At 54.3% G+C, this 27068-nt stretch overlaps 1 protein-coding gene across 1 annotated transcript in view; it reads left to right on the top strand.

Moving 5' to 3' along the window:
* MORN1 (MORN repeat containing 1) overlaps window positions 1-27068 on the top strand; it is a 51555-nt gene that overhangs the window by 17663 nt on the left and 6824 nt on the right. Inside the window, exons 8-12 of the mRNA XM_053575201.1 lie at window positions 77-187; window positions 7933-8056; window positions 9266-9438; window positions 23044-23177; window positions 23316-23395. Coding sequence (XP_053431176.1) covers window positions 77-187; window positions 7933-8056; window positions 9266-9438; window positions 23044-23177; window positions 23316-23395 — 622 coding nt within the window. The remainder of the gene's footprint in view (window positions 1-76; window positions 188-7932; window positions 8057-9265; window positions 9439-23043; window positions 23178-23315; window positions 23396-27068) is intronic.

The raw sequence follows: 27068 nt of genomic DNA, 5'->3' as shown, positions 1-27068 counted from the left end.
GTCTGGAGCCCTTGGACTGGGTGGGGGCCAAATCTGAGGCTCCCAGCCACCACCCCCTCACTCTGCTCTCTCCCAGCACAGGCAACAAGGATGGTGATTTTGGGCCCAGACGTGATGGAAGTGGTTCAAGGATCTCCCTTCACGTTGAGTGTCCAGCTGCAGCAGGACAGCGGGGAAGTGGCCAAGAGTGAGTGTCTGCAGGATGCTCACTGCACCAGGTCCGTGAGCAGAAAGAGTGTGCATACTGCTGTGCAGCGCTCCTGACCTCGTGGCACTGCCTGGAGCCTCACAGAGGGACAGCAGGCATCTGAGCACTCCTGCCAGCCAGGGGCAGCAGTGTGCACGGGGGTGTGAGAGGGTGCTCACATGTGTGCAAACATGAGCAAGCATGTGTGTATGTGCGCAAGCATGCATGTGAGCATGTATGTGCAAGCATGAGTGAATGTGTATATGAGCATGCATGTTAGTGTGTGCAAACACGAGCAAGCACGTGTGCATGTGTGCGAGCATGCATGTTAGCCTGTGCGTGTGTGCGAGCATGCATGTGAGCGTGCATGTGCCGGTGCTGCGGTGGTTCTACACCCATGGCTGCTCACCTGCTCATTCGCTGACAGACATTGGGCCATCAGGAATAATGCAGCCCTGGACACGTGGGTTTGAGTTCCTGTGCAAACATATGTTTTTAGTTCTCTGGGGTGTGTACCTGCAAGGGTGCTACTGGACCATATGGCAGATTCATGTTTAAACCTTTACAGAAACTGCCAAACTTTTTCCAAAACGGCCTCTCCGTGTTGCACTCCCGCCAGCCCGTGCAGGCATCCTGGTCTCCCCACGTCCTTGTCAGCACTTGGTATTGGCTGTCCTTGGGAAGTGACCATCCTCTGTGTGTGAAGTGGGGTCTCTTCATGCTGCTGTTTACATTTCCTGAATGACTAATGATGCTCAGCAGCTTTTCCTGTGGTTATCAGTTATTTGTAGACCTTCTCTAGAGAAATGGCTATTCAAATGGTTACCCATTTCTTACGAATAGTTTAATTTTTGAGTATTGGCTCTTTATGTATTCTGGATATAAATCCTCATCAGATGTATCTTTGCAAATGTTTTATTTCAACTTGTGGCCTATCTTTTCATTTTCTTTTTTGGCCGGGGCTGGGTTTGAACCCGCCACCTCCGGCATATGGGACTGGCGCCCTACTCCTTGAGCCACAGGCGCCACCCTCTTTTCATTTTCTTAATGCTGTCTTTTGAATAGCAAACGTTTCTGGAGTTGAGGGGGTTTGTTGTTCTTATTTTTTTTTTTTCGTAGAGACAGAGTCTCACTTTATGGCCCTCGGTAGAGCGCCATGGCATCACACAGCTCACAGCAACCTCCAACTCCTGGGCTTAAGCGATTCTCTTGCCTCAGCCTCCTGAGTAGCTGGGACTACAGGTGCCCGCCACAATGCCCAGCTATTTTTTGGTTGCAGTTCAGCCGGGGCTGGGTTTGAACCCGCCACCCTCGGTATATGGGGCCGGCGCCTTACCAACTGAGCCACAGGCGCCGCCCTCTTATTGTTTTTTTGTAGAGACAGAGTCTCACTTTATTGCCCTTGGTAGAGCACTGTGCCATCACAGCTCACAGCAACCTCCAGCTCCTGGGCTTAGGCGATTCTCTTGCCTCAGCTTCCCCAGAAGCTGGGACCACAGGTGCCCGCCACAAGGCCTGACTATTTTTTGTTGCAGTTTGGCCGGGTTTGAACCCACCACCGTCGGTATATGGGGTCGGCGCCCTACTCACTGAGCCACAGGTGCCGCCCCTTATTGTTGTTTTGAGGCAGAGTCTCGCTCTGTTACCCAGGCTGGAGTGCAGTGGTGTGATCACAATGCACTGCAGCCCAAAGTGCTGGGCTCCAGTGACCTGCCTGCCTCTGCCTCCTGAGGAGCTGGGACTGCAGGTGTATGCCACCACACATGGCTAATTTCTTTATTTTTTGTAGGAACAGGGTCTGGATATGTTGCCCAGGCTGGTCTCAAACTCCTGGGCTCAAGTGGTCCTTGTATCTAAGTCTCCCAGAATGCTGGAATTACAGGCGTGAGCCACTGCATCCGGCCCAGAATATTCTGTAAATGTCAATCACATCACTTTTGCCAACACCCTTCTGTAAGCTTACTGTATCCACGCTGATTTTCTGTCTGCTTGTTCTATCAACTATTGAGAATCAATCTCTGACTATAATTACGTATTAGTCTATTTCTACTTTCTTTTCTTTTTTTTTTTTTTTTTTGTAGAGACAGAGTCTCACTTTATGGCCCTCGGTAGAGTGCGGTGGCCTCACACAGCTCACAGCAACCTCTAAGTCCTGGGCTTAAGCGATTCTCTTGCCTCAGCCTCCCAAGTAGCTGGGACTACAGGCACCTGCCACAACGCCCGGCTATTTTTTGGTTGCAGTTCAGCCGGGGCTAGGTTCGAACCCGCCACCCTCGGCATATGGGGCCGGCACCCTACCGACTGAGCCACAGGCGCCGCCCTCTACTTTCTTTTCTATCAATTTTTGCTTTGTGTACTTTGAAGCTGTTACTAGGGCTACCGCATTTAGGGTGGTTCTGTGGTTCAGTTAATCAACCCCTCGTCACTGGGACATGGCCATGCCTGCTTGATCCTGCTGAGTCCCTGCTCGCACATCCTCCTTCAGTGCTGTCAGAAGGCTACTTTCGCTCCCTTCTGAACAGTACTGCACGGTGTATCTCATCCATCCTTTTACTTAGACCCATCTGTGTCTTTCTATTTAAAGTGTGCTTTTTGCAGGCAGCTTATAGTGGGCTCTTGCTTTTTTATGTATCTAAATATCATTCACATTTAATATGATTATTGACATGGTTGGTTCAAACTTACCATTTTGCTATTTTTTATTTGCCCCAGCTGTTTTTTCCCTTTATATTCTATTTCTACCTTGTTTTACTGTTGATTTATTAATTATAACTTTGTTTTAACATTTGAGGGGTTGCTTTAAGATTTATAATATGCACCTTTAACTTTTCACAGTTACTTTCAAGTGATTCTGCACTACTTCATGTGTGAACACTTTATAGTATTTTTTTTTTTTTTTTTTTTTTGAGACAGAGTCTCAAGCTATTGCCCTGGGTAGAGTGCCACGGCGTCATAGCTAACAGCAACCTTCAACTCATGGACTCAAGTGATCCTCTTGCCTCAGTTTTTCTATTTTAGTAGAGATGGGGGTCTCACTTTTGTTCAGGCTTGTCTCAAACTCATGAGCTCCAGCAATCCACCTGCCTCAGCAAGGATTACAGGCATGAACCACCACGCCCAGCCTACACTATTATTCTTTTATCTCCACTCCTAATCTTTATGCACTTAAAGATGCGATCTCTACCCCAGACTTTGCGTACTCCAGTTGTTTCATACATTTAATGCATTTTACATTCACATATGCCATAAAATATAATACATTGTTATTATTTTACTTAAATGAACACATCTTTAATGTATAGTTAATAAGCAAAAAAAAAATCTGTTGGCATTTCTGGTTCTTCTCATTCTTTCTTACAGACCCAGATTTTCATCTGGTCTCATTTTCTTTCTGCCTTGAAGGGCTTCATCTTTAACATTTCTTGTAGTGCAGGTTTGCTGGTGAGGAACTCTTTCAGCTTTTGTATGCCTGGAGACGTTCTGATTTTACTTTCGTTTGTGATAGGTAATTTCCCCAGATATAAAGTGCCATTTTCTCTCTCAGCCGTTTGAAGATGTTGCTCCATTGTCTGCCTGGTCACACTGTCTCCAAAAAGAAGTCTGCCATCATCCCTATCTTTGGTTCTCTGAACAAACAAGCCCTTTTCCTCCAGCTGCTTCTAAGATTTGCTCTCACTGGTTTAAGCACTGTGATTATGGTGTGACATGGCATTGTTTTCTTTGTGTTTCTTATGCTTGGGTTTCATTGAGCTTTTTTGCATTCTGTAAGTTTTCATCAAGTTTAGAAAATTTTCAGCCATTCCTTCCAATGATTTTCCTGTGACAGCCTCTCTGTGTGTTAGCCATGTATTAGGCTGCTTGAAATCGCCCCACTCTCCACAGGTTTCTCCCTCACCCCCTTCCTTCCTTCCTTCTTCCTTTCTTCCTTCATTTGTTTTCCTTCTTTTTTTTTTCTTTTTTTTCTTTTTTCTCTCAATGTTTTATTTTGGACAGTTTCTACAGCTGCACAGTTGGCCCTTGAACAACAGAGATTTGAACCGTGTGGGTCCTTTTCTGCTTCTGCCATCCCTGAGACAGTAAGACCAACTCCACGCCTCTCTACCTCAGCCTGTTCAGTGTGAAGATGACAAGAATGAGGCCCTTTATCACGACCCACTTCCACTTAGTGAATTGTAAATGTATTTCCTCTTCTTATGATTCTCTAGCTTATTTTATTATAAGAATATATATATTATAAGGCTGGGTGCAGTAGCTCACGCCTATAATCCCAGCACTTGGGAGGCCAAGGCAGGTGGATTGCCTGAGCTCAGGAGTTTGAGACCAGTATGAGCAAGAGCAAGACCCCAGCTCTAAAAAATAGCCAGGTGTTGTGGTGAGCACCTGTAGTCCCAGCTACTTGGGAAGCTAAGGCAAGAGGATCACTTGAACCCAAGAGTGTAAGGTTGCTGTGAGCTATGATGCCACAACACTCTACCCAGGGGGACAGAGCGAGACTCTGTCTCAAAAAATATATATATAACATACAAAATATATGTTAACCAACTATTTATGTTGTCAGTAATGCTTCCAGTCAACAACAAGTTATTAGTAATTAAGTTTTGGGGAAGTAGAAAATTATACACAAATTTCTGTGCAGAGGGTTGATGCTCCTAACCTCACATTGTCCAATGGTCAACTGTATTTTCAAGTTTACAGATCTTTTCTTCTGCAATGTGTAGCCTGTTGTGGGTCATATCCAGGGTATTTTTCATCTCTAAAAGTTCGGCTTTGTTCTTTTTTACATCTTCTGTGTCACCATTTAACTTCTGTACACATGGGATACAGTATAATAATAGCAACAACCTTTGAAATGTCCTTTTCTGCTAATTCTAACATCTGTGTCAGTTCTGGATTGGTTTCAATCAATTGATTTTTCTCTTCATTATGTACCATACTTTCCTGCATTCTTTTCATGCCTGGTAATCTTTGATTGAATGCCAGACATTGTAAATTTTACCTTGTTGGGTGTTGGATTTTTTTTGTGTTCCTATAAATATTCCTGAGCTTTGTTCTGGGGCACAGTTAAGTTACTTGGAGACAGTTAAATCCTTTTGGGTTTTGCTTTTGTTATTTGCTAGACAGGTCTGGAGGAGAACTCTAAGACTAATTATCCCCCATTACTGAAGCAAAAAAAAAGAGAGAGAGAGAGAACTCTTTGCAGGTTCCTGTGACTTCTGAGTCTCTCTAGCCTGGCTGATGAAGACAGGTACCACCCCCAGTCCTGTGTGAGCTGTAGACCGTGGCCCCTCTAATTTCAGGTGGTTCTTTCCCAGCCTCGTGGAGCGCATGCGTGTGCTGATCTGTGCTCTGCAGGGACTTCGGGGGCCTCCTGCAGACCCCCAGGATCCATTCTCTGGCCAACACTCTCCTCTTGGCTGCTGTGTCCTTTGCACTCTAGAACTTTGGCCTTTTGCCTTATTATTCCCCAGGTTATCAGCTATTTCTTCTCAGCTGAGAGAGCTTGTTGGCTCTGGCTCAGTTGCCCCTCTCTGCACCTAATCCTGCACCTCCTCTCCAGGCTGTGGCCTGGGCAGTTGTAGGGTCTCCCCAAGTATTTCCTATCTTCCCAGGACCACTGTCCTCAGTTGCCTGATGTCCAGGATGTTGAAAACCATGTTTATTATAGTATGGTTTCTCGTTGGACTTTTTTTTTTTTTAAGCTTTATTTTATTTTATTTTATTTTATTTGCAGTTTTTGGCCGGGGCCAAGTTTGAACCTGCCACCTACGGTATATGGGGCTAGCACCCTACTCACTGAGCCACAGGCGCTGCCCTCTTTGGACAGTTTTTTTTTTTTTTTTGTAGAGACAGAGTCTCATCGTACTGCCCTCGGGTAGAGTGCTGTGGCGTCACACGGCTCACAGCAACCTCTAACTCTTGGGCTTACGCGATTCTCTTGCCTCAGCCTCCGGAGCAGCTGGGACTACAGGCGCCCGCCACAACGCCCGGCTATTTTTTTGTTGCAGTTTGGCCGGGGCTGGGTTTGAGCCCGCCACCCTGGGCATATGGGGCCGGCGCCCTACTCACTGAGCCACAGGCGCCGCCCTCTCTTTGGACAGTTTTAAGGAGGAAGAGAAACCAGTCCCAATTACACCATCTTGATACAGAAGCAATCAAGTCACATTGGTTTTTTGTTTGTTTTTTTTAAGAGACAGAGTCTCACTTTGTTGCCCTCGGTAGAGTGCTGCGGCATCACAGCTCACAGCAACCTCCAGCTCTTGGGCTTAGGTGATTCTATGGCCTAAGTCTCCCTAGTAGCTGGGACTATAGGCACCTGCCACAACACCCGGCTATTTTTTTGTTACAGTTTGACCGCGGCCGGGTTTGAACCCACCACCCTTGGTATATGGGGTCGGCGCCCAACTCACTGAGCCACAGGCACCGCCCTCACGATGTTTTTTTAATACAATTCTTGATATATTTTCTTCCCTAGTCAAAGGCGCTCTGGTATTTGCCCCATGGTGTCTCCTTTTCCAGATCTTAGTGACACAAGAGGCCAAGATGATGAAGCTTTACTGACACTGGTCAGTGGTTCTTGTTGGCCTGTCTTTCCCTTTGGGGCCTGGAGCTGCACAGAGCCCACAAGGCCAGACCCTAGATGCTCCACATAGTGGCAGGGGCAGAGGACTGATGCTCACCAGCAGCCCTCAGGAGGCAACCCCGTGCTTAGGACCCTCTCCCCTGCTGCCTCAGGGGGAGCCCACCTGAGGTCTGCTGCTTTGTCTCAGTGTCCTAAGTTTTCAGAAACCCAGTCACTTCCTGACTTTTGTGAGCCTGGAAGCCTGTCCCAACAGCAGCATCTATTCTGGGAGCTCAGGACCGGCCTCCGGCCTCCCCCCCTTGTTGGGCACAGCAGCCCCACCTCCTCCCCAGGGGCCCATGCTGCTTTGTCAGCCACCTAGCGCTCCTCTCCATCAGATCCTCTGGTGTGGTGGGTGCCAAGCTCTGCCACCTCCACCTGCCCAGCCGGGTCCCAGAGATCTGTGCTCAGTGATTCAAGGGCATGGTGGTGTCCACGTGTTGGGCACTACCCTCTGAGAGCTGCCTGCAGCCTGAGATTTCCTGGTGCCGGGAGCAAGAGGCTGTAACACCTGCCCCAGAGCAGCTGCACCGGAGATGATTTTGCCCCCTCAGCAGGCACTTTGTGGACAGCAGTGTGTGTCAGGCCCTGTGCTGGGTACCTCAGTAGGGAGGCCCACCCCTGGGGTCAGGGTGGGATGGGCACAATGCAGAGTATCAATGTCCACCCAGGTGAGGTGGACCTCAGCAGGGCCAGCCTCGGGACATATACTCACCTGGCATCCCCTGTAGGCTGGCGTATGCAGCTTGGTGACCCCATGAGGCTGGGCAGCCAGAGAAGGGCCTCTTAGCAAGTTGGGCGGTAGGCCAGCTCAGCAACGGGTCAGGGTGTGCTGAGGCCTGAACAAGAGACCCGGGGTCCAGGACTCAAGTGAGGACAGAGATGCAGGGTGAATGTAGCTGGCAGCAGGGGTCTCAGGGCTGAGAGGAGACCTCTGGGGGCACAGAAGAGCAGAGAGCCTGGAGAAGGGCAAGCAGGTCTTCTCCAGTGACCAGCTGCAGGTAACTGTGGCCAGCTCAGTTCCAAGCACTGCCTCACAAAAGCCCATCCCAGGTTCATCCCCGGCAGAGTCCAGGGAGACCCAAGGGCACAGTCTGAGGGCTTGCCCCACTTCTCTCTCTGGAAGGTGAAACTGGCCGGGTCCTGCAGATCTCAGCAGGCGTCAGACACGTGCAGCTGCCAGCCTACTCCGAGGTCAGCTTTTTCAAAGTGGATAAGGACAACCAAGAGACGTGCATTCAGACCCCATTGTGAGTGAGGGTGACACTGGGGGGGAAGCAGAGGGAAGGGGAGTGGTGAGTGGGGGACGGACCAACTTCTCCCCTTCCTTCTTTCCTTCCCATCCCCCCTCCTCCCTTCCTCTGTTCCTCCTTTCTTCCTTCCATCCTTTCTTCCCAAAGTAACTTTTTCCTTGTCATCTTTAAAACTCATGTCACAGACTTCAGGACTGAGCTGAGCTGCGGGCTGTGACTGTCCTCCAAGCATGTTAGCCTTCTCTCCCCAGCAGTCTGCTGTAAACACACTGTGATAACCCACCTGAGCTCAGTGTGGAGGGACTTCATCAAGGCCAGGGTGGCTATGGGCTAAGGGGGCCATAGGGAGCCATCTGCTATCCTATGGGGGCAGATTCCCCATCTTACACACCACACTCAAGTGCAACATCTGCGGAGAAGGACCACAGCTCCCAGCACGGGGTCTGTGTCCTGTGTGTGAGGAAGCTGGGGCTCCCTGAGTGTACATGCAAGCTAGTTGTGGGTCCATTTGGGTCGCATTCATTCCTGTGACCCCCCCCCCACCTCAAATCAGGGATAAGTCCAAGTCATGAGCTCTCTGAGGTTTGTGTTGAGCAACCGGGTCCCCCAGATTTCAGCATCAGCTGTGTCTGCTGCAGCCTCTCTTAGCATTTGCGACAGTGAGCCCCTGGCCAGATCCCCCACATGTTCTGCCACACCTGGCCGGAGCCCCTCACCCTGAAGCCAAGGCCCCATAGCACCTCCAAGGGTGGCACCAAGACTCTGGCCCCGGGTACTCCTGGGGGTAGAGTTGGCCTCCCAGGAACTCACTCTGGGCAAACAAGAGGCCCCTCCACCCCTTGGGACCTGAAAAACCATTGTTCCTACCATTTGTGGTCAAAATTTAGAAATGACTTTAGCAGCCACGTGTAATTTTGATGCTGTGGTTCAGCCATGAAAAGGGGGTGAAAAGGCCTCGTTGCCATTTCTAGGCCTGCCTGGCATCTCAGGTAGACTTGGACTGATTGTCAAGGTGATGTGGCTGGAATTGGCATAAACAAGGAGGCAGTGGCCATCCCTTCCCACCAGGAGAGCTGCTGTCTCCAGGGGGAGGCCATCCTGCTTGAAAGTGGCTGAAGGTCCCAGAGCTGAGCCCAGGCTGAGTCCTGGGGTCAGATAGTGGGCCATGTCAGGTGAGCAGAACTAACCGCCCTCTTCCCTTCACAGTGGCTTCGAGTGCATGCCTTATCCCCTGTCCAGCCTCCCATCCAGGGCACTGGAGCCCCAAACTGCTGTGGAAGATGCTGGGGCCAACCTGCCCCTCCCCAAAGGAGACCTGAAGCCAGTGGTAGACTCAGGCACCTCCTGTGGCCAGGGCAACACCCCCAGTAGCCACCCTGGTGAGTGCAAGGAGGAGACTGGCTGGGGGTGGACATAACAATCAGGGTGTGGGGGGACTATGCCCAGAGCCAGGGCCCCCTCATGGGGCAAGCAAGACCCCGCCAGGGGCCCGTCACCACAGAGTGGGTTAAAAAGGCAGGGAGCTGGCCGTCCTGGCTGGCCCGGCATCCTGGCATGTGGTTGGGTGGCCATGTCCCTACCGCACAAACCCCACACACAGTCCGGGCAGTGTCAGGTCACTTCGTCTGCCCCGAGCCGGCAAGGGCTGCGGTGCCCAGATGACCCACTCAGGACTGAGTTCTGGGTCTATCAGGCTAGTGCTTGACCCAGTAGGCACAGGCCTGTGATCAGCTTGCACATGACCCCTGACCAATCCTATGGCCTTAGAGCCCAAACGGTGGCCCCACCTGAGGCTCCGTGGCCCTGACTGCCCACGCGTGTGGTCTAGTCCTGTGCCTGTCAGTCCTGGTGCTGGGGCAGAGCTTCCCCTGGGCAGGGTCAGGTGACCCTGCACTTCTGCAGGTACTCTGCCTAGATTTGCCATAGACTGTTCCAGAACTATTCACAGGAGCAGATACTGAACCTGGGGAGTCGAATCAAAGTTTAGTTGCTGCAGTGTGGTTTTGGGGACATCACATCCTCCCATGTAACCCACGTACTACCATGTGACCTGCACACTGCAGATATGCAGTTTGCACCCCAATTCGGGAATGAGGGCATACAGGCATCGTGTGCGCAGAGGCGTCTCAACCAAGCAGCACTCTGGGAGTGCTCGACTGGGTTCTAGACTGTTGAGGACAGGATGGTTTGATAAACAGTGCTCAGGTGTGGGGGGCCTGTCCAGCATTCATGGGCTCTCTGGATTTCAGGAACTTCAAAAAGGATCCAGCTGGTAGCTGAGGTCCCCTGGCCCCACACAGGGACCTGAGCCCTGGGCCACAGAGCAAAACAAGGCAGATCTTAGGTGTGGGGCAGTGTCCAGAGCCAGGTATGGGTACTGGGGTGGAAGCCAAGAACAGTGGTGCCTCCCCTGGATTGCGTCCCAGTCATCACAAACGCACCCACGCCAGCCTCCCTCATGCTGCTCTCTACCTGATACACACCAGCCATCCTCCCCAGGACCTGCAGAGATGGCCACCACCCGGATGCCATCCAGTGCCCCATGTGCTACCTACCACGTACCACTCAGGGGCCCACATAAGCCCTTGCTGCCTCCCACCTGCCCAGGCCCTTCAGTCAGGACCCCTGGAGCATGCACTAGGCAGACTGGACCCTCCTACCTTCTCCCCTTACCCCAGGGAGGTCCCCTGTCCTGCACCTCTGGCCAGTCTTAAGTCCTCCTCACACCACTGCCCAGGGCACTGCAGCCCCCCCACAGCACAGCTGTGTGAGCTCAGCGGGCTGGGGCCCAGGGTAGTGTCAACAGGTGGCGCCTGAGCTCTCTGTGGCCCTCCTTGGCCTTCTGGTCATTGCCCACAATGCGTCAATGCCCCTGCCTGTCGCTTGGCCCATGTCCTCCCTGAGGTTCCATCGTTGGTAGCTGAGCTGGCAGGAAGTGGCATAAGGTGGCCTTGCAGGCCCTCAGAGGGAAGACACCTCCAACCAGAGTGTCCTCTTTGGGTGCCTGTCCCCATCCCCTTCTTATCTGCCCCACCCTGGAAGCTTCCCCCTCTCCCCATCCCGGTGGCTGGTGGGCCTCCAGAGCCCCAGCAGAGGTCCCTCGGAATGTGGCAGAAAACCAAAGGCTGGACCTCTGCCCCCAGCCCAGAGGCCACCCCACAGCACAGGGGTGGGAAGCCAATCCTCCCTTGGCAGAGCTGCAGGCCCAAGGCCAGGGGACCCCGAGCTCCTCTGGGGGGCAACATGGTCCAGCCCAAGGGCTGCGGGACTAGCGGGAGACAGGGCCTGGCACACGCAGCGTCTGCTTCCACCTCCGTTTATGAGAGCAGTTTTTTGCTACCTCGGCGGAATAGCTCTCATATTTCTGTGTAAAAATACTCAGTGGGCGCCACTCCCCCTGCTAGGAAAGGTTTTCAGAGCCAAGTAACGAGGTCTCTATTAGAACCAGGCCTCGGAATGCAGGGTCCACTCAACACCCGCCTGCCCTCCTGGCAGTGCCGACCCCATGGTGCCAGTCGGCCCTGAATGCTGGTCTTGCCAAATGGGCCTGGGGTGGGACCTCTGCTGGGGCTGCCACCCCCGGAAGCTGGATCTGGTTTCTAGCTTGGCTGTGACACAAGTGCCCAGGCACAAACGCCGTTACCTTTGGGGAAACCTGGAGAAACATGTTCCTGTCCAAAGAATGGCCAGGGCAGAGTGTGACACCAGCCCAGCACCCTTCCTCAGCAGCATCTGAGACTACCCAAGCAGCTGCGTGCTGCTTTCCCCCACCCCCATTTTCAAGCTTAACCTCTCTCTGCCTCAGTTTCCTCCTCCGTAAAATGAGGATAATAGCAGTGTCCACCCCATAAACACTGCCTGAGCCCTGTTTGCCGGCTGCCACTCTGTCACAGTGTCTGCCCTGTGGAGTCCAAACTGAGAAGAAAGGGGAGGCCAGGGCCAGGGAGGGTCACTCCCTGCCACTTTTGCTTTCTTAAAGCCCAGAATCTCCCTCATAGGGGGTCAGTTGGGTAGAACTTAACCGGGACACAAGGCCGTTGCCCTGGCAGGAACCCCTGGACAGGTGGTTCTGGGCGCTCAGGACCCTGTTGGGGCTGAAGTGGACAACAGGGTGCTCAGGTGCTGGTGGTGGTAACCTGGACCACTGAGTCATCAGTGGAACCCCAGAGTGCATCCTCCCAGGACCAAGCACTAGATCTCACACCTCAGAAACACTTTCAAATGTGAGTGACTTTCCCAGGTTGCTGCCAGCCGCATGGGAAATCCAGATCCCAGGCAGGAGAGTCCATGGGCCAAGTGAAGTGGAGGGCCCAGGCCTCGAGGGCTTCACTTTTTTGGCAAACTGTGATGGACATGAAAGGAAGGTAGACTCCTCCCCCACCCCTCTCTTTCTATCCTTTTCTCTCTCTCCCTCTCTCTGTCTCTTTCTCTCTCTCCTCCTCTCTCTCTCTGTCCGTCTCTCTCTCTCTGTCCCTGTCCATCTCTCCCTCTCTCTCTCCCTCTCCCTGTCCATCTCTCCCTCTCCCTGTCCATCTCTCCCTCTCTCTGTCCGTCTCTCTCTCCCTCTCCCTGTCCAGCTCTCCCTCTCTCTCTCCCTCTCCCTGTCCATCTCTCCCTTTCCCTGCCCATCTCTCCCTCTCTCTGTCCGTCTCTCTCTCTCTGTCTGTCTCTCTCTCTCTCTGTCCGTCTCTCTGTCCGTCTCTCTCTCTCTCTCTGTCCATCTCTCTGTCCGTCTCTCTCTCTCTGTCCGTCTCTCTCTCTCTCTGTCCGTCTCTCTCTCTCTCTGTGTCCATCTCTCTCTCTCTCTCTATCCGTCTCTCTCTCTGTCCATCTCTCTGTCCCTCTCTCTCTCTGTCCATCTGTCTCTCTCCCTCTGTTCCTCTCTCTGTCCGTCTCTCTCTCTCTGTCCGTCTCTCTCTCTGTCCATCTCTCTGTCCATCTGTCTTTCTCTCTCTCCCTCTCTCTCTCTGTCCATCTCTCTCTCTCCCTCTCTCTCTCTCTCTGTCCATCTCTCTCTCTCTCTCTGTCCCTCTCTCTCTCCCTCTCTCTCCCTCTCCCTCTCTCTGTCCGTCTCTCTTTCTCTCTCTGTCCGTCTCTCTCTGTCCCTCTCTCTGACCATCTCTCTCTCTGTCCCTCTGTCTCTGTCCCTCTGTCCATCTCTCTCTTTCTCCCTCTCTCTCTCTCCTTAGTCTTTCTTCTCTCTTCACAAGACCCATGTGAGACCCACTCACCTGCTGACTGCTTTGAAACCATGATCCAATTGAACCATCAGTCAACCACGTGACTTTCAGAATGAACTTTCTTCCCAGCTCCCTCCTCCCATTGACAGTCTACCCTCCACATGCAGAGGACAGCAGGCCTTCCCCAGGTCTGGGCACAGCCAGGTCCCCCTCGGCCCCTGGAGGCCCCCTCTGGCCCTGGGTCCCCCTCCTCCATCTGCCGAGTAATGAGGTTACTGCAGAAGTTCATTCCGCCTGCTTAGGACAGTGTCTGCCTGTAAGGAAAAGGAAATGCCAAAGTAATAACGACTTCAACAAGAGGGCAATTGCTTCCTCCCATGTCCAGAGACCTGGAGGTGTCAGCCCAAGGCCCAGCTCTGGCCACCCTTGCCCACTGGGCATCACTTCTCCCTTGATCAGCGGGATCAGAGAGAGAGATGGTCCTATGCCTGGCCACTTGGAGCCCTCAAACAAGATCTCACAAACAGGCAGAGGGGACCTCACCCCCTTTCTTTATCCCTCCTCCTGAAGCCATCCCCACACATGTGGAGAATGTTAGCCAGGAATCATTTCCGTATAAGAATGAGTTCTATATTCTCAGAAAACCAAACAAAGAAAAACCCTCACATAAGGCCCTCCCTCTGGCCAGAGCCTTGCCAAGGCCCTGGAGCCCTGTCTCCCACCTGTGATGTCGCCTGTATGGAGCCCAGGTCTGTGGGCAGCTGTGCCCATCCCAGGCTCTAGCCACTGCCTCTGTCCTTCCCTGGGGAGGACCCATTGCCAGCCGGATACAGGATTCCCAGTGAAAACGCAGCTCTGTGGGCATGGAGATGGTGCTGCTGGGACTAGCCACGTGGTACAGCCCACAGTCACAGGTCCACTCATTCTGCAGCCGCCAGCCAAGGTTTCCTGCTCAGGAAGCAGCTGGAGTGCAGGGCACAGAGCTTCAGGTCAAAAGATATTCAACATAAGACCTATAACATCAATACTCAGGGGCCAAAAAACCTCGGAGGGGATTGTACCCATGGAAGCTCCCCCCCATGGTGCTTCAAATAGGGAAAATGCAAGAAATGTGCAGCCAGGGCTGAGACCTGAGTCTGGGTGTCCCCCTCACCCGGCCACAGGCACCACGGACACCTGCCCTTGACTGAACGCTGCTGCAGCATGGCCAAAGACAGCTCTCACTGGGACCCTCCTGCCACCAGGAGCAACCTCCTCAGCACACCTTCACTGGCTGACCCAAATGTGGCCAGAAACTTTGTCCTGGACAGTCCATGTGCTCAGATGAGGCCTGGCTGCTTCTAACAGACAACATGATGTGGCTCAGCACCCGTAGCTCAGTGGGTAGGGCCACATACACCGAGGCTGGTGGTTCAAGCCTAGCCGGGACCTGCTAAACAACAATGGCAACTGCAACCAAACAATAGCTGGGCGTTGTGGCAGAGCCTGTAGTCCCCAGCTACTTGAGAGGCTGAGGCAAGAGAATCGCTTAAGCCCAAGAGTTTCAGGTTGCTATGAGCTGTGACGCCACGGCACTCTACCGAGGGCAACATAGTGAGACACTGTCTCAAAAAAAAAACAAAAAAAAACAGACAATACAATGATGGCTTTGACCCCATCCATAGTTGCTTCTTTCTCATGTAAAAGACCAGAGGAAGAGGAGGTCCCTCCCCAGCCACTGGGAACCTCAGTTCCAATTTCCTATTCTTCTACTGTCAGCCTCGTGTGCCACCTCGTGGTCTTATATGGCTGCCCAAGCTCCAGCCATCAACCCTCTATTCTAGTGGTAAAAAGGGGGAAGCATAAGGGCAGGGAGAAGGGCTTCCCCTTCTAAGAAACTTCCTGAAGGTGCCACACGCACTGTGGTCACACAGACTTGGTTACACAGGCCACACAGAGGCAAGAATTGCAATGTGCTGGCAAAGACCAAGTTCTATCACCAGAAGAGAAGAGCAGAAGAGATGCTATGACTCAATCTGCCATCCTTGCCACAAAGAAAGCCTGTCACCAGCACACTGCTCCCCCTCTGCCCTCCCTTCCCCCTCAGCTTTGCACAGACCAGCACAGGAGGTCCAAGGAAGAAGGGGAAGATGCTTCTGCAGGAAGCAGGAGGGAGCCAGAGGTTGCCTGACTCCTCGCCCCCCAGTCAGCACTTCCGGCTGAGCAGGCGTGTGGTGTTGCCCAGTCCATGACCCCCGTCCTGCCCTCCACGCTCACCTCTAGTGCCACAGGACCACAAAGCCATGATTAATGAGTTTGCCGATTTCGAGTGCTGGTGATGAACATGCTGATTATGCCCTGGAGTTGTGGGGTCGGGCTCTGCATGCAATGCAGGAGGGTCTCAGGTGGCTCACACATGCAGCCCGCCAATGGTCCGGGCTGGGCTCTGCATCACAGAACACCTGCCCTTTGAAGGCAGTTAGGGGGTGGGGTGAGGCACAGGGCTGCTGGAGGCAGAAGAGGGAGGGGAGTCCCACCAACCTGCCTGCCTTAGAGAAACACGGTGGCATGAGTCAGACCTAAAATTAGAGCAGTGTGGGCGTTGTCTTACATTGTAAAGCAATTATGGATGTTTCGTGTTCCATGAAGCAGCCTGGGGTACATGGACACCTTTCCCCACAGCAGGAGCTGCCCCCCAGCCCCAGCCCCCCGTTTCTCTGGACCAGCGGAAATGTGCCTAGATACATCCACCAGGCTCTGTTTTCAGCCTTGGGTATCCTGCATTGGCCAGGGAGGCCCCAAAACGTAGCCCATGACCCCCAATCAGGGCTGTTGGGCTCTCCAGGGAGCAAACCCAGCCCTGCCCCAGGGCCAGGGGCTAGGAGCACACGGGCCTTGGTCTGCTGCTCATGGAAGAGGCTGGACATTGAGCCCAGCCCTCCCCCGACTCAGAAACAGGCTCCAGGGCGTCTTGGCCATCAGGTGCTCTGGGGCTAATGGGCACCCACACTGTGTCCCACTGCGACTCAGGGTCAAAGGCATCTTTCCCAGACTCAAAAGCAGTTGTGAAAGCAAACCCTCCAAAAATGTTTGCTTTCATTTATACAAATAAGTAAAATGAAGAGAGAAAAATGCTTTGTCTGTCCAGAGGGAGCCTAATGTCAGTAATATGGAATTGCAAATCTCAGTATTATTTTGTTGATATGAAATATTTTAGTTGTATTATTGTTTGTTTTTTTTAATATAGAGACTGAGTCTCACTTTGTCACCGTCGGTAGAGTGCCGTGGAGTCACAGCTCACAGCAACCTCCAACTCCTGGGCTTAGGAGATTCTCTTGCCTCAGCCTCCCGAGTAGCTGGGACTACAGGCGCCTACCACAATGCCCAGCTATTTTTTGTTGTTGTTGCAGTTCGGCTGGGGCCGGGTTTGAACCTACCACCCTCAGCGTATGGGGCCGGCGCCCTACCCACTGAGCCACAGGCACCACTCTGTATTATTGTTTTTAACTTTTGCATAGACAACTTGCATTTCGTTGAGAACATGATTTCCTAGATACGGACTATTGCCAGATATTCTAAACCCTCTTTTTGTCAAATTACAACACACAGATTTTAGTAACAAAGCACATTGATTTTATATTCAAAAAAGATTTTTATATTTAGTCTCTTAACCTTTTGTAATTCCCACCCACAGCTTTAAATGCAGAACCCCTTTTGTGTCCCTTCTTGTCAGGGGGTATCTGCCTGGCCCATAATTTAGGCCCATTGAGTCTTAACGCAGGTGCTACGATTGCAGGGTGCACGGGGTCAGGCTGGCTGAGCCCAGTGGCTCCAACAATCCCCTGTAAATTGGATTTGGGAACCTAGAGAAGTGGCAGCCTTGATAACATCAGATTCTTCTTTTTTTTTTTCTTTTAATGCATAAGCCTTCCTAGTGAATGTTTTCCATTGATCTGAGTGATTTCTGTTTTTCATGTGGTAGACAAATGGTTCTGAGTATTCATCAGAAGGGGTCTATGACGAATCAACCGTTATTGTGAGATGATTTTAAAAATCAAGGTGCCCTCTGCTGCTAACTGAACCTTGCCAATAAAAGCATCGGAATGTGTAGCAGAGAATTTCTGGAAATTTCATTGCCTCGTGGGCTAATCACATTTTAATATTAATTGTCTGTGGCTAATTATGACAGAGTAGCATGAAAGAGCCATGTTTTTAAAAGAAAGTTTGTGCTATAAATTCTTTTTCTAGGAATCACATCATATAGAGGGAATGTCCCAGAAAAATATAGTATAAAAAGATATCATGTTGCTTCCAATGCCAAAGCAGTGGATAAAAATGGAAATGAACTCAGACATTCCGGTGTGTGTCTGTCTAGGCCCAGGCAGCGGGTGACAGGGTGGGGCAGGTTCCTTGATGGTGGCTGCAGAGGAGGTGAGTTCTTCACAGGGAGGGCCGGGTGCCCATCCATGGGAGGCACTGGGGACACCGCTCCGTCTCTCTGCTGGGGTGAGCAGCCTCCTTTGGGGAGCTGCTCTTGTGAGGCACAGTTTACTCCTCCTCCTCGGGCCTGCTGCCTCCCCAAGGTTTGTTCTTGTTCTTTCCCCCTTCCCATCCGGAACAATTCAGCCCCAAAGCCATTAAGACCCTCCAGTAACAAGCGTATGAGGGCCCAGGAGGATTAGAGGGCTTCTGGGGGCCATTATGCAGGCAAATCACCTGGAGCACGTCCCTGTCTGAGGGAGGTACAGACACAGATGTGGGGAAGGGAAAAGGAGAGAAAAGCCTGGGCTCGGACTTGGGGGTGTGCACGAGCATGGGGTTAACGTTACAGATACCAAAGTGCATGTGTGTGCAGTATTGTGCATGCATGTGTGTGTGTGTGTGCACCTCCTTCTCCAGCTCTGACAGCCTGTGAGCACTGACACCCATTCCCAGTGACACCCAGTCCCAGTGAGCAGACTCAGCACCCAGATCTGGTCTCAGTGGAAAGAACTGGGTTCTATGGAGAGGTGGCCATGCCAAGCCAGGCAAGAGCTGTAGGACCTGGTGCTCTGGAGCCAGATGTGCTTGTCCGCCAGAACCGTGGCTCACGCCTATAATCCCAGCACTTTGGGAGTTGAGGCAGGAAGATTGCTTGAGCCCGGGAATTCAAGCAAGACCCTATCTCTACAAAAAAAGTAAAAAAATTAGCCAGGCACAGTAGCATGCAGCTGTAGTCCCAGCTCCTCAGGACGCTGAGGCAGGAGGATCGTACTAACCATGGGGGACGTTAGTGAGACAATGGGAAAGCCCTGGATGGGGTGTGAGTCCTCAGGGTCCCCACCTGGGACAGCTGTGCTGTGGTTGTCAGATGAAGAGTATCTGGGGGATTTTGTAGAATTTCGGGGAGGATCAAACTGGAGCAACTCACTCTGAGACGGCGCAGGGCGAAACAGTCGTAATGCTGCGCCTGCAACTTTTCTATAATTGGAGTTCAATTTTAAAGGAAAAGAAAACTTAGACACACACACCCACAGCCGGACCCTTTCCTAAGAGGCTTTGGGCACAGGACACATTGGGCAGCACCTTGATGCTCTCGGGGCTCCTTCCTGGCACCTGGGTGGCCTCCCCGGCCTGAGGGCCCTGTGTTCCCAGCCAGGCTCCCACTGGCCCTAAAGGCTTCCCTCCCTCGGGCCAGGGCTTCACTAGTGTGGGACAGACCCTGGGCCCTTCCACAGCTCTCGGGAGAAAGGGGTAGGGTGGGGGAGGCTCTGGCCACCTGGCTGCCCCATGGTGATTGCTGGCCCCTGGGGTCTGACCTCCTATAGCTGCAGAGAGTGCTCCTAGGACCTTGGTGGGGCTGCCTGCTGGGGCTTTTCAGGGTGTGGTTTCCCAGCGAGGATTGTGGTGGCAGCCAGTCCACACAGGCAGACCACTTAGAGCTGCCAGACCAGCCAATGTCTCTGGCTTCAGTGCCGATGGGGTCAGTGAGCACAGCCCAGCTTGCAGTGTCCCACAGGTGCTGTGCCCAGGACCCCGCATCAGCCCCTCTGCTACCTGCTTTGGGACCTCTGATGGGTGCGTGGCCCACATGGACACCCTGGTCACCATGGTCATCTGTGCTCAAAACTTCTGCTGGTCCAGGTTTCTGCTTCCTTGAGCTGACCCTGTGTCACAGAGCCCACATGTGGCCACCTGTGTCCATCAGCTACACGCTGTCTGCAGCCTGTGTCCACAGGAGCTTGGGCACCATGCTCAGATTGGACCCTGACCTGGCACAGATGCTCCCGCAGCTCAGTGGGCAGGACACAGTGTCTCCTGTCCAGAGTGTAGTCTTCTTAGGGAGGCTCTGAGATCCTCTCAGGAAGGGTGGGAGGCCAGGCAGGGGCTCCCAGTGAGGGCTGGGATACAGCCCCTGGCAGGAGCCGCTTGGAGGGGACAGGGAGGGGTCTCAGTGGTGCCACTGCTATCCTGGTGAGTGGTGGTGGGGGAGGCCCATGTGGCACCCTGAGGGCCTGTGCACTGAGCTGAGAGGATTCCCGAGAGCGTGCCACAGACTTGGAGGCTCATGCCTTGTCCTCATGACTTCTGTTTTAAGCAGCAGAAAGAGAGCCCCTGCTCCCTCTGGGGTGAGTCCTGCACTCGGGGACTTTGGGCTTTGCTACTGGAACATGGAGTGTGTCCCGCACAAGACCTATGGCCACTCACTGGCCCCATGTTGGCGTAGCCACCTTTAGTCTTAACCCTCTGGCTTCTCAAGCGGCCACTGTCACTCTCGAAGCTACAGGACACATGTGCCTTTTCCGTTCTCTTGGGGTGTCTGTGCTCAGCAGGACGAGCAGAGTGACGGGATGAGGAGGGCGGGAAGCTGAGGGTGGGACTCTGGCTGTGCCCTGAAGGGGACTCAGGGAAAGGCGTGTCAGGGCAGGCCTGCTGTGGGTGGAGGTCCAACACTCAAGCCAGCCTCCAGTATATGTGTCCCCTGAACAGAGGGAGGGAGCTCACAGGCCCTGGGAGCCCACCTGACCTTGCACAGTGCTGGGGTTATGGGGACCCCTCCCCTGTATCCTGGAGATGTCCGCCACTGGCCTCTCCGGTGCTCCTACTGTGGTATTGCTGATGAGCAGAGCTCTTTGGATAATTGAAGTGACTCTCAAAGACTAACGCAGTGTGTCTGGTCACCTCCAGATGAGACAACTCTCACCCTTAAGGCCAATCACGTTTTAATTTTTTGATTTCATGTAACTGAAGGAAGCACTGGTACCTGTGGCTGTGCACCTGTGAGGTGCTAAGTGTTCATTCCATGAGTTCTCGCCTTTTGCCTGAGTGTCCTACACAGGTGATTAGGGAGTCTAATTGAGTCGGCTGTAAAAAGATAATTAATTGACTTTCCCTCCTGGAGAGGTCAAGCTGCCTGGTCTGGTCCCTGGGGCTGGCGCATCCTCCCCTTTCTCCTGAGTTGCCCCCTCCATGGAGGTGGCATGGTGACCTTGATCTCGCTGATAAAGCCATATTTGTTGTAATTAAAATCTGCATAACGGCTTCAGAAGTAACTCTTGAGAGCTGGGGTTGGGCCTCTGCCCACTGAGAGCCCTACCTCTAGGTCACCTGGCTGTGAAGGTGAGGAGCACAGCCTCAGGCAGGAGCATCCCCAGAAATGTGCATGAGCCTTGGAGGGCCCCTGGGGGCTATGGCAGGGACCCCACCACCTTATGTGGAGCCCAGAATTTGATGAACTTGCTGTTCATCAGAGAATGTGTCTCTGAGCTTTCTGACATGCCTGTGGCCCTTGGGGCTTGGGCAGGAGGTTGCCCCTGGGGGAAGGTTTCCTGCCGTGTCTCTGCAGCTTCCATCCTCAGAGGTCGGATCTTAGCACCTCTGGGTGGCTCTGGCCACCAGACCTCCAGCCTCTCCTCCCGGAGGTCTGGTCCACAGAGAACAAGAAGGCAGGTGAGGGCAATGCCTGGGGTCCACCACGCCACGACCCATAAGACAGGCACCATCCAGGGGTCCTGGGAGTTGGCACAGGGATACTCACTGTACTGGGGGCAGACCAAAAAGGAGAAAGCAGACCAGCAGTTTGGGTGAGGCAGAGAAACAACCATGGTACAGAGAGGCAGCAGCTGGGGCCCATGTGGGGTCCACCAGCCTATCTAGTGGGGACATGCAGAACAGGAGGCCAAGTGGACCCGCCAGCACCGTGCCTCTCACTTATCCTGTACGCCCCGTGGGTTCTCATCAGCCAGGGCAGCCAGGGCAGAGCCTTCACCTCAGGAAGCTGGGAGGTTTTGAGAGAAGCTGTCTGCAAGTGCTTGCTGCCACATAGGAGCCACTTCAGACAGCTAGATCAGAACCTCCAGGCTGAGGGAGGCTGGCACTTGACAAGTGTCTGCACACCCGAAATGCTTTCTGGGCATTTAAATACATTTTCTGGTCCCACCTTGACCCTGGAAATTGCAGGTGAGGGGTCAAGCTCTGAAGCCACAGTGGCTACCGCACGAACATGTGTCCTAGTACTCGCGGCCTGAGGCTCACTCCAGAGTGTCACTTTGCAGAGGGTGTGGGCTTCGTGGTTATCAGGCTGTGGAGCTGGTGTCTTTACTGTCCAGGAGGTGATGATGAAAGAAGTGGCCAAAGGAGGCTCGGCTGGCGTCCATGGAAACAGGGCATTAAAAATGGAAACTGTGCCATCAGCAGCGCCGTTCCCAGTCATTGCCCCGGACGTGAATAGTGCGGGGACAGCAAAAGCTAATGGGGAGAAGGATATTAGTCAAAGGATGTCCTTGCAGAAGGAAAGACTTTTCTTTTTATAATGCTCCATAATGATAAAGTTAAGACACCTCTGAGAGAAATAACTCTCCCACTTGTAATGTGGAAATACTCCTGGGGCCCAGCTCTCCCAACCTCTGTTGGGCTTCAGGAAGGGACATTAATGGACCTCCCGCTCCAGGGCCCATCCAGGGCACGGATGAAAAATACCCCCACACTCTCAGCCCCCCGAGGGGCCCGCTGGGGGCCCAGCATAAGGCCCTGTCTGGGGATTGTTCACTGGAGCCGCTGTCTCCTGCTGTCGAAAATGGAACTAACCCCACACAGATGTGGGCCCTGTCGGCCCCTCACCGGTTCTCTTGTGTTTCTGATGGAGCTGCTGCCTTGTGGAGACCTCCGCCCTGACCCAGGCCTCCCCTTTAGAGGCCCCCTCTGGACCTGGCCACGTCCCCTCAGCGCTTGCCCATGCCTCCTCCCTACATGTGTACCAGGTGGTGGGCTCCTCAGCAGCAGGTGGGCAGGAGAGCCCCAGTCCACCTGGGGACAGTGGGCTCTGAGGCACGTGTATGCTGGGGGGTGAGGGGGTCCTGCACCAGCCTAGCCTTGAAAGGACCACCTTCCAGGGTCCCCAAAGAGGTGAAGGCATGCACTGAGGGCTGCAGCTCCGTCTATGGAGGGAAGCCCCTGACCTCCGCCCAGCATGGAGCCCTGAGAGAGGAGGAAGGGAGGCAGCAGGGTGGGCCAGGGCCTCAGGAGCATGGCATAGGCACCAGCTCAGCACAGCCCTCACTGTCCTCAGGCGCCAGGACTGCAGGGCCTCCCAGGGCTGCAGCACTCTATTACCCGCACCTACCCAGCCCGGGGGAGACCCTCCCAGCCCCAGGGTGTTGGGGGGCTGGGGGCCCTAAGTACGTGCCCCTGTACACTCGGCCATTCTCAGCCAGCCCCACCCCCAACCAACCCAGACAGGGGGAGACCCAGGGCCACACGTCCTCTATGCCCAGGAGGCCTCAGCCACGTGAAAGGCTCTTCCTGCCTTTGCTTCAGCCACTGCCAGGCCCCTTCCTTTCTCTTCAGCTAGGGGATGTGAGCCCCGCTATCCTGGAGCCCTTCAGCACGTGAAGCAAGGCTGTGCCAAATTTCTAGACATCTTCCTGGGGCCTCCGCCACCCAGGTTCCGCCCATTTCTGTCCCTGGACAGCCTCCACCAGGTAAGCACCACAGCTTGGGCATGCTGCCCACCTAACTGCCCTGGCACCCATGACATGTCTGCCTAGTACTGGGGCATGGTCCAGGGTGGCCCCTTTTTGAGCCTTTGCCCTCTCTCCTTCCCTGCCTGATTCTTCTAGAAGGCAAGCAGCAGGTCCAGAGGCGGCCTGTGCCCTGGAGGGATGACGCTCTCCAGACAGGAGCCAGCAGGAAGCAACAGGTGGGAGAGGCTGACCCCATTCACTCGAGGTGGGAGGAGCCAGAGGACCTGGGGGGCCATGCAAGGGTCCAAGCTTTGGGATAGGGTGTGGCCCCCACCTGTGTTGCCCTTGGCTAACAGTCGCCCTTCAAGACACCCACATGACCCAAGGCTGGCAGAGCAATGTCCTGCTTCCTGCAGCCCAGTCACTGAGCATCCCATCCCCCAGAATCCCGAGTGGAGCCTGGCTGACAGGTGAGAACTACAGGATGGGAAGGGCTCACAGGCAGATGGTGTGGGCACAGCCCCCCTCAGGGACCATAACAAGCCCACTTTACAGATAAGGAAATTAAGGCATGGGGACTTGGGGTTCAGCACTGGTTCCCCTAAAGCGGAGAGGGCTGCCCAGTGGACTCTGAGAGGTGCAGAGATGCCCTGGCCATGCTCCTTCCAAGTTTGGGGCCCTTCCTGGCTGAAGACGAGTCAGGCAGGACTGATGCCACTGGCCCGATGGCCTCTATCCACTAGCCCCTCAGGCCTTGGAGGGAGTGCCTGACGCCCCCTTCCCTGCCAGGAGCACTGCCTCATCTCCTTTAGGGTACACTGAGGCTCAGGACCGATGGGAGAAGAACATGCAGTGATGTGGGGCACAGACCTGAGGGACAGGAGCCCTCCTGAGACAGGGTGGGCAGAGCCATCGTGGGCAGGGTGGCCAAGAGCAGAGGCAAGATGGGCAGAGGCGAGCGTCCGGTGGGGCAGCAGAGGTGCTCCCAGCGCCAGATGTCAGAGGCCTTTTCAGCCTCTCCCCCCTCTAGCAAGTGGGAGCCAAGGCCAGGGTGCAGGGGACATTGCCCTCACTCTGCCCGCTCCAGGGCAGGTGTTGAAACAGCCGTGCCAGGGAGCGGGCCACAGCACAGACACGTGGTGAGCCTGGGAAGGGAAGGGGCTGAACGGCTGTGGCAGAAGGGCCTGCAGCCCCCGCCCAGGCTGTGCCGCCCGCGACGCTCCCTGCAATTAGATTGCTCATCTGTGACGCCAGTGAGCGTGGGACAAGTGAGAACCCGGGCTGGAGCAGGCCTGGCAGGCTGACAAGGCTTTGATCCACTCCCGAGGCTGCGCTGGGGATGAGCGTTTCTAGCGGAAGGTGCCACCCTCTGTGCTGTTCTGAGTCATGGTTTGTGAATTCAGCCTAGAGCTTGCCTTGCACAGTAACTTGAGGCGATAGACAAAGAGCATCCGAGACCCAGCAAGATCCCTGCCCTCCCAGCCGAGCTGCTCCAGGGACAGCACTGGTCAGGGCAGCTGTGGCTGCTCTACACCCAGATCGTGCGGACTCTTCTCCCACCTGCAGGAAGAAGTGGCCACTCATTCTCCCAGCCTGGAGAACAAGTTTCATGGCCCTCGAAACTAAACATCCACAGACTGGGATTATTTTAATCCCAGGGAGCTGTGGCAGCAGCCTCAATCTGCGGGCGCTGTGAGTGCACACGTGGGGCGGTGCCCGTGTCCCTCCTGCACATCTTGCTGGTGCCAGTGCCTCCCAATTTGGAGATTTTCAGAGCTGTGGGCTCCTCAGTCCGGAGGCCACAAGCCTTCTTCGTGTCTCTGTCGCTGGATCTGTGATTTCTGGGTACAGAAACCCTAGAGAGAGATTCTTTTAATTGTGGCCCCAGCTGGGGTGGTGAAGCCCCTCCCAGGTTAAAGAGATGCATCTCCGCATCCACACGGAACCCTCGCCTGGCCTAGCCCCCTGGATCCTTGTGACCACAACAGCCCCTCCCCCTCAGGCTGCTCCTCCCCACTGTTCAGATGTGGTCAGCTGCTGTGCTGAGGAGTGTCCACCTCAAAACTTTTTCCAGGGTGGAGCCTGTGGCTCAAGGAGTAGGGCGCCCGTCCCAAATGCCAGAGGTGGTGGGTTCAAACCCAGCCCCGGCCAAAAATCATACACACACACAAAAAAAAACAGCTCTCACAAAAACTTTTTCCAGGGCCTCCCCAGCTCTATCCCCATCCCCAATACCCCCCCACAAGCCATCTGGGTGTTTATGTGACATCCACCAGAAAAGAGTGTTGGGACCCTGCCCGAGGTCCCCAGCATCTGTTGCAGCGTCCTCCCGGCACCTCTTGCCTCCCTCTGGCTTCTCCAGGCTGGTGGGCACAGAGTCCACAGGGTCCATCTCCTAGTAGTGCAGCCAGGCCAGCCCAAGTCCTGCTAGAGCAGCCACCATATCCCACGTCACTCCTCATGATGGCCAAGTGCTAGGAGCTGGACTCCACCCTGCCAGGACACCCAGCCACCCCGCCTACTCCAGTGAGGTCAGGGGCCTTTGGGAAAAGCACCACCTCCAGCCACACTGCAGGGTCCAGTAGAAGGCCACAGTGCCCTAACCTGTGTCATCGGCCAATGACAAGGAGTGGTACCAGCCAGGGTCCAGTGGGTCCTGGGGTCAGGAAAGGGATTCTGCGCCATCCTCAGAGCCTAATCCCCACGTCGCTGCCTGAGACACAGGTCCCATGTCCTCCCCATGCTGGACCTTGGCTTGCTGGAGGAGCAGACGGCATGGATGGGGCACCCTCCCTGCGGTGGGCAGAGGGCTCAGCCCAGACCCGCAGGCCCCGCAGCCTCCGCCTGCCCCCCTGGGAGGGGCCTTGTTTCTGAGAGGGCCTCTCCTGCGTTCCTGCAGAGACATTCCAGGCACATTACAGAATTCCACAACACGACAAAGAGCTTGCTCCGCTCCTGAACAATGTGAAATTATGTCAGCTGCAAACGAAGAACTCGGTTTGATGAATGTGGCCATGCACTTGTCCAGCCACACGTGAGAATTCCATAGATGGGGGCGAGCTCTGTTCTCACTTTCCCCAGAAGTTCTAAACCCTAACTGTGCAGTTTGTGCAGCCTGCAACCCCTCAGCCCAAGATATGGTCTGATCAGCTGGGGACGTATGCGGGATGTTTGCAGCGATGACCTTGTTGTAATTGCTCATCGGAGCCTCGGCAAGGACCAGCCTGCGTGGAGCCCCACCCCCTCCTCAGCTGAGAGAAAAATGGGTTTAATTAAGACTTCCGTGATTAGTCATTTAATCAGTCATTAGGCCAACACAGATGGAGTCAATTAATTTTTTTTTTTTTTTTTACTTGAAAAGATAGTTTATGCCTGGGAGCCCATACAGCCTACCAGTCATGGAGCTGCATCGAGTCGGGGCCTCCCATCCCCTTGTAAGGCTGCCCACAGCAGCAGCACCAGCACCAGCAGGGAGGCGCCAGCATCCTGGGCTCCTCCACTGCCAGGGGCTGGCCACATGGATGACCAGCTGGCCCCTCCCTGGTCTGCGCCAGGAGGCAAGTTAGGGGAATGGCCTCACACTGTGGCACCTCCAGCCCCAAGACACTTGGGACAGGAACCCAGTAAACACAGGCCCTCCTGGGCAGTGGGTCTGGAGGAGGACAGGGCTCGGGAAGGACCCGCAGCAGATGCGCCAGGCCTGGCTCAGCAGCCTGCGACACACGGCCAGGAGCACAGGACCCAAAGTGGAGGTTCAGCTGGGCCGTGGGGTGCCAGCCTGGCACCGAGGGGCAGCCTCAGGCTCCTTGTCCAGCTAAGTGGATACCACCCATGCCCACCCAGCCAGCACCCAGACCCTCTGAGCTCCCCTTTGGACAGGATGGGCTACTGGTCTCCCACGAGGAACCC

Source organism: Nycticebus coucang, chromosome 22, assembly GCF_027406575.1.
Source record: "Nycticebus coucang isolate mNycCou1 chromosome 22, mNycCou1.pri, whole genome shotgun sequence".
Lineage (NCBI taxonomy): Eukaryota > Metazoa > Chordata > Mammalia > Primates > Lorisidae > Nycticebus > Nycticebus coucang.
This window is presented reverse-complemented; position numbering and strand designations above follow the sequence as displayed.